General features: G+C 36.5%; 1 protein-coding gene across 1 annotated transcript; it reads right to left on the bottom strand.

Moving 5' to 3' along the window:
* LOC107642715 (LOB domain-containing protein 37) lies at positions 629–2,146 on the bottom strand. The gene is made up of 2 exons (XM_016346169.2): positions 1,608–2,146; positions 629–1,500 (listed from the first exon to the last, which is right to left on the bottom strand). Exons 1-2 carry the CDS (start codon positions 1,789–1,791, stop codon positions 974–976), a joined length of 711 nt encoding a protein of 236 aa, XP_016201655.1. The 5' UTR covers positions 1,792–2,146; the 3' UTR covers positions 629–973.

Genomic DNA, 6,999 nt, shown 5'->3' with positions numbered 1-6,999 from the left:
CAATGAAAGAAAAAGATTTTATTTCAGAGATATATACATAAATTCTTTTGTTCACTATAAAATAAAAGACACAATATATAATAGCTAAAAAAAGATTAAAAAAAATTAAGCACTATTTATTTTATTTTATCTTTTTTTTTTATGTATCTGCCTGTGTTTGTTTTTCTATTTGTGTCCCAAATTAATATCCAAATAGAACCTGAAATAATTGTTCAGCTATATCTTTTCTAACAAAGTAGAATTACTTCTTATGATTAATGTGGTATAAAAATCACATTAATTGAGGTTATATGACCTATTCCCCAGCTGACACCAACAACCTTCCTAGTTCTGTTCATTCACCAATCAAGTAGATAATCACAATACTTCTGCCAAATAGTAGTAAAGGGAAAATCGCAACTTTTAGTTACTCATCTTTTATGAAAAACTTTTAATTACTACGCAATTGTTTAACCAGCAACTTTTATATAATTTTTATGAGTGTGATTGATGACTAACTTCTTAATAAAAAAATCAAATTATTGGGTAATATTAAATATTTCACACTTCTATTTTTTTATCCTCCAATCTTATTGAATATTAAAAGATAAAAAGCAATTAAAAACATAATTAAAGAAGGGAACAAGTGTACATAATTATAATTATAATGATTTAATATATTTATGTCACACCATCATATGAAGTATGAACACAGAGTTGACAGAGCAAAACTTATCACCGACGAACCCTCGTCTTTCTCTCCCACCCTACAAGAACGATAGAGAAATCCGATGCCTGAATCTTACAAAATCTCACCGGATTACAACTCCGGGAACACCCTCTTTTCAAAATAAAGCGATCAAAATTAACGAAAAGAGAGAGAAGATTAATATAGAAAAATATTACAACTACGAGCTAGTGCGTGACCCTTTAACTGGATTCAGAAAAACGCGAATCTCAGAGAGAGCGAAAGCGAGAAAGACAGAGAGAGCCCTCAGATGAAAAGGTTGAGGACTTTCCGGTCTCCGCCGTGAGCGTAGTTATCTCCGAGTCCGCTATCCAAGCACGCCATCGTCGTCACCGATTCCTCCGAATTCATCGACGGCGTTCCCGGCCGCCGAATTTCCTGCCGGCAACCGCTATGCACGGAACTCGGCGTCAGCCGAAGGTTAAGGTCCGCCGTCGTCATCATCGACTCCTCCGATCGCTTCCGCTTCCAGCCGGAACTGTCTTTACCAGATCGGGAGCTCGTGAACCTTATGCTCGGACTCGGGTTCGGGTCTCGGAGCTTCCGCGCGTCAGCGCACGTGACTTCCCCCTCGGAGCCGGCGTCAACAGCGACAGGAACAGGCGCGTCGAGACCGAGTAGCTCCGGCATAGGCCTGAGGGAGCCTCCTCGGAGCACCGTTTCAACGGCAGCCTGGCACACGTGCCAGTTTCCAGTCCACAGTAGTCCAACGGCACCGTTAACCGGGTTAACCGTTCGCCCACATGCTTCGAAAAGTAGAGACTGAAAAAGAGCTGCACAGAATATCAACAATTAAAAACATGTTAAAAAAAAAAGGAAGAAAAAGAAGGTTAAAAAAAATTAGTTTATATTTTTTACAAAAAATGGAAATGAGAATTACCGGGTCTTTGGGGCTCAGGGACATTGGAAATGAAGGACATGAGGCCGGCGCGACCAAAGAATTTGGCCACGAAGACGGTGGCGTGGCCTTGGGCCTCGGCGGTTTCGATCCACTGAAGGCATGGCCTTAAGATGCATGACTCGCTGCAACCCTTCCTAAGGACTCGGCACCCGTTGCAACTCATGCCTCTCTTATCACTAGTCACTTAGCTTTTTAGTTAACCTTACTTACAGCTTTGTGTTAAGATAACACCTAGTTACGCAATTGCCCCTCACATGAACCAAAATTACTAATACTAGCTAGAGGAAGAATAAGAAGAAGAGGCGTGACGTAGAATGGAGGAGGTGGGGAATGGAAATTGAGGCGAGGGTGCAATTGGGGTATAAATAAACTTGAGGCGCAAGAGTGAGTGAGTGAGTGAGTGAGTAAGGTTGGGAATTAACCAGGGTTGAGTTAAAGAGGGTGAGTGGGGTGTGTGTGTGAGGGAATTGGGAAGAAGAGGAGAGGATGAGATTCCAAAGACTTGGGCATGCGCGGCTCCGTGTTTCCGCGCATGGACGTTCCTCCACCGTTGGATTTCTTTGCGTTTTCTTTTAGCTTCGGATAATTGATAGGTGCCTTTCCCTTTCATCTGATGTGGAATCTTGTATGCTCTCTCTCACTTTTCCTATCCCCCATTTCTAACTATTTTTTATTTGTCCTCTTTTCCTCTAATATGAAGCAACTCGTCACTGTATAATATTCTTTTCGGTTCACCATATATTTGTTGTTGTTGGCCCGAAGATAAACTCATGGTCCAAATATACACACAACATAAGAATTTAAAAAAGTCCAACAGATTCGCACAGCTTGTGCTCGCTATTCACATGGGCTATTCGACCCGACTTTAGATGAGCATAGTTGGTCTGACTCGTTTTTTATCCGGCTTGCATGGTAAAAAAACCTTGTCAAATTACTACTATAGGCAGCTTTCCACTACTCCAACATGGAGTAATTTCCCAGATATTGAAAGAGAAACTGCCACCATTACATGTGACAAGACACACGAGTGATGATGAAGTCATCACCTATTTCTATAAATACCTTATTACATTTAGGTATTTTTCAATTCTAATTCTCTTATGCCTAAAACTTTTGCTAACTTAAGCATAAGAAACTCTTGCAGGTACCTTACCATCATTCACTTGAAGATGTCGAAAAACTTCACCCCTCTGGTAAACAAGTCAAAGCCTTCATGTAAAGCAGTTTGTACCAATAATGCAAATCAAGAGATAAATTTGACAGTAACAAACTTACAAGTTTATATTCGCGATAATTAGCAATAGACAAAAAAATCTACTGTAAACAATTACCGACGAGATTTATACTGCCATATTTATTCCGCCTCTAAATCCAAGAGTAAACAGGTAAACGACCAATAAATCTTCCGGTAAATCTGACGATTTTCAGCAACTTTCTTATAGTGATAACTGCGATTACAATTCTAAAAAATTTTGACAGTGGCGCAATATATAATATGGCAATAAAATAAATTTCATAATAATTTAATATAACAAAATCAAATTTAATAATACAATAGGGATAAATAAATATTATGACCATAAGTGATTTGTTTCTAGGGTTGCCGTCTTGCTCTACTCTGCTAGGATTAGGAGAAATTTTAATTGTGAGTTTTCTTTACTCTTGTGAGTGATTTTGGTTCAACAATGGCTGCCTCCTAGGGGTGTGACACATGTGCAATTAAAGAAGAGAATGAGGTATTGAGGTTTGAGGATGAGGACGTTCAAGAGAGTATTGAGAAGTGCAATAGGAGTTATATTGGCGAATCGAAAATTTACTGCTAGAACGTTAGAGGCAGTTCTCTATAAAATATGGAGACAACCAGAAGGCTTTCGGATGATGGACCATGGCAAAATTTATCCCAATTCTTTTTCAGCAGCGAAATGGATATGCTTAGGGTGAAAAAAAGAGGATCATAATTGTTTAAGAACTATATTCTGTATCTCAAATGTTGGAGAGAGAATAGTTCGATTGTTGAGAAAGAATTTTCTTGTGTTCCGATATGGATCCTGCTATGGAATTTACCGAAAAAATATAAAAGTAGGCAGAAGAATTGGAGGATCGTTAGGCAAGTTATGGATACAAACTTGTTTGTGATGAGGAAAAAAGAAGATCATATTATTAAGGTACTGGTGCAGCTTGACGTTAGCAAACCTTTGCGTAGAATTATGAAGATTTCAGGCTATAATAACTAGATTCTGGAAGTGAAACTCAAATATGAGAAAATTGGTAATTTCTACCACTGTTGTAGAGGAATTGGATATGAAATTAGAGCTTGCAATGGTTATTTGGAGGATTCGATGGCAGGAAAAATAGAAGAGAAAGGATGGGGAGCGTGGCTCAAAGTGGATCAATTTGGTCAAAGAGTTGAAGAAGACAAGGAGAATAACAAACCAAATTATAATTCTAGCACTGACACATAAGATTCTAGATACAAAAAACCAACTTCGGTATGCCTCGTACGAGGTTTTGTCCATCTCTTAATAAATGATAGGAGCTCGCAAGTTAGGGCAGAAGAAGAGGAAGTCCAAAGTGTGAATAAGGCGTTGCTACTAAGTGATTCAGGGAAAGAAAAATTTGAATCTAAAAGAGTTTTTGGAGGAAATAAGGAAAGAAAAAGGAGAAGAAACAGATCAGTCTTAAAGGGGAGTTTTAAAGGGGTGTGTGAGGGAATAAGTGGAGTTTTAAAGAAGAAGAAGCTGTGATGGGTGCTAAAAGAATTACTACAGAGGTGAAAGAAAATTCAACAACTAAAAAATAGTGTTTGGAGGATGGTAAGACAGCTACAATGAGGGAGGGTGCCACCCAAAATTGGGCACCCAAAGAGGTATAAAGATGCTGTCGTGAAACTGTCGGAATTTAGGAAAATTCCTGACAGTTCACAACATACTAGGGATTAATAAATCTCATTTCTCTGAAGTGTTATTCTTGTGCGAAAGTAAAAATAGCACCTTGAATGTGGAGGGAGTTCTAAGAAGAGTATGATTTAAACTAGTCTACACAGTGGATCCTATTGGTCAATCTAAAAGTTTAGCATTAGCATTACAGGAGGGAGTGAGTATTCAAGTTTTAAACCGGGAGAATTTTCTGATTCACTTTGAACTAGAGATTCATCAAAGTAACTTGAGGTAGGAGGTTCTGACAGTCTATTTGCACATAGATGAAACTATTAGGGAGGAACAATACTCAAAGTTTCTATAATTGATTGAGAATGGTGGAACGTAGATTATAATTATGGGAGACTTTAACGCTATTAAAGCTCATCATGAGAAGAAAGGAGGCAGACCTAAATCATCATCATCTATAAGAACTTTTAATAACTTATTAATGCAGGAGAGGTGGTGGACTTGGGTTACAAAGGTGATAAGTTCACATGATTGAATAAGCAATTTAGTGGCAATTTTGTCAAAGAACGGTTGAATTTCCAAATAGAGTGCTAGTGTCAATGCGATGGAGGGCAGAATTTTTAAATGGCTATGTTATGCACTTAGATGAAATGGGTTCGGACAGTGACGGATCCAGAAAATTTTGGTAGTGGGGACAAAATTTATATAACATGATAATAATTTTTATAATAAAAATAATATGTGTATATAAAAAATTAAATATTAAATTATCTATTAACCACTATATATCTATGTATAAATACATGTATTGTTTAACTTATTTTCAAGGTGTATTTTATATTTTAATATATATTTTATACAGATAATTTAAAAATTCACTTCCCAATACAATTAGAAGCCGACTCTTATTGATATTCATAGTTAAAAAAGTTCTTTCAATTAATATAGTTGCTACGCAAAAATTAAAACTAATTTGAAAAGAAGATAAATAATATTCTTTTGAGTTGATTTTTAAAAAAGAATACTAATTTCGTTTAAAATTGAGAATTGATCATTCTAACGAATATCTAATATAAAATTTTTAAATTGACGATTAAGTACCAAAAGTTGAGTAAAAAATTATTGTGGGGTCAAATTTAATAATCTAATGGGGGCAAATAAATATTATTATCATATAATACTCAAAAAAATTTCAAATTGTAGTGGGACGCTTGCCCCCACACTACTGTACTTAGATCCGTCCCTGGGTTCGGATCACAAATCACTCCTTATTGATTCAGATAGGGAGATGAGGAGAATGAAGAGGAGATTCCGATTGAGAGATGGTGTGAGAATGAAGAGGTGGCGGAATTAATTAAGTATACTTGAACGCTAGACATTAGGGGTTCACCTATATTTAGATTGGCTAGAAAGCTCAAGACAACTAGACACTGCATAGTGGAGTGGCAACACAATTAGTCTTCTAATTCTTAAAAGAAAATTCAATAAATTAGAGAAAGAATAGTAGGGGAGAAAATTAAGGGCAATTAAGCAAATGGAGCAGCTATCAGGGTATGGGAGGCTGAATTAGAAGATGCACTTGAACTAGAAGAAAGATATTGAAAAGAAAAATCTCAAGTCTAGTGGCTAAAATAGGGAGATCGCAATACAAAAGTTTTTCACTCCAAATTTTAAACTAGAAGTAGAAGAAATAAGGTGCAAGAGTTAGAAGATGTAGAAAGGAATGTAGCCTCCAGCATTAAAGGCAATGCATCAACAGCCTAACAGTACTTTGAAGAGCTCTTTACATCTAGTAACCCAAGAGATCCAACAACGAAAATTGAGGGTATTCCAACAAAAATTAACACCGCCACCAACCGTGCATTAACCAGACAAATCACAAAAAAATAAGTGAAAGCTGTTGTTTTTTCTATCAATGCCTTTTCGGTCCCGGGTGAAGATGGATTCACTGTTAAATTCTTTCAATTTTTTTGGGAAACGATTAAAGGAGATGTTTTTCAGGCGGTTAGAAGTTTTTTCTTGGGAGATAAAATTCTGAAATCATTTAATACACTCATATTTGCCTTATTCCAAAAGTTCCAAATGCAAAATTCATGAAACAGATTTGACCTATAAGTTTGAATAGTATTTTTATAAAGTCTTATCAAAGATGATGGTGCACATGCTTCATTTTGTGATGAATAGACTCATAAGTGACACACAGAGTGCTTTTATTAAAAGGCGGTTGATTAGTGATAATGTTTTAATTGCTCATGAATTTATGTATTTTTTTTGAAGAATAAGAGATACAATGATTATGAATTAGCTCTGAAACTAGACATGAGTAAATCGTATGACAGGGTGGAATGGAGTTTTGTTTGGGAGGTTATGTGTAACACCCTAACTTTTAGCACCTCATGATCGTACTAAAAGCTCAGCCGTTACTTACATTTAAACCTTTTTATTTTATACTATATTTATTTAATATTGAGCTTTCGCGAATACCA

Source organism: Arachis ipaensis, chromosome B05 (genome assembly GCF_000816755.2).
Source record: "Arachis ipaensis cultivar K30076 chromosome B05, Araip1.1, whole genome shotgun sequence".
NCBI lineage: Eukaryota > Viridiplantae > Streptophyta > Magnoliopsida > Fabales > Fabaceae > Arachis > Arachis ipaensis.
The sequence above is the reverse complement of the archived record's forward strand: the minus strand, read 5'-3'. Positions and strand labels throughout refer to the sequence as shown.

Coding starts and splice junctions, on each gene's coding strand:
- LOC107642715 (XM_016346169.2), bottom strand. CDS start 1,791: ATGAGTTGCAACGGGTGCCGAGTCCTTAGGAAGGGTTGCAGCGAGTCA. Junction 1,501..1,607: donor CCCTGAGCCCCAAAGACCCG/GTAATTCTCATT, acceptor TATTCTGTGCAG/CTCTTTTTCAGTCTCTACTT.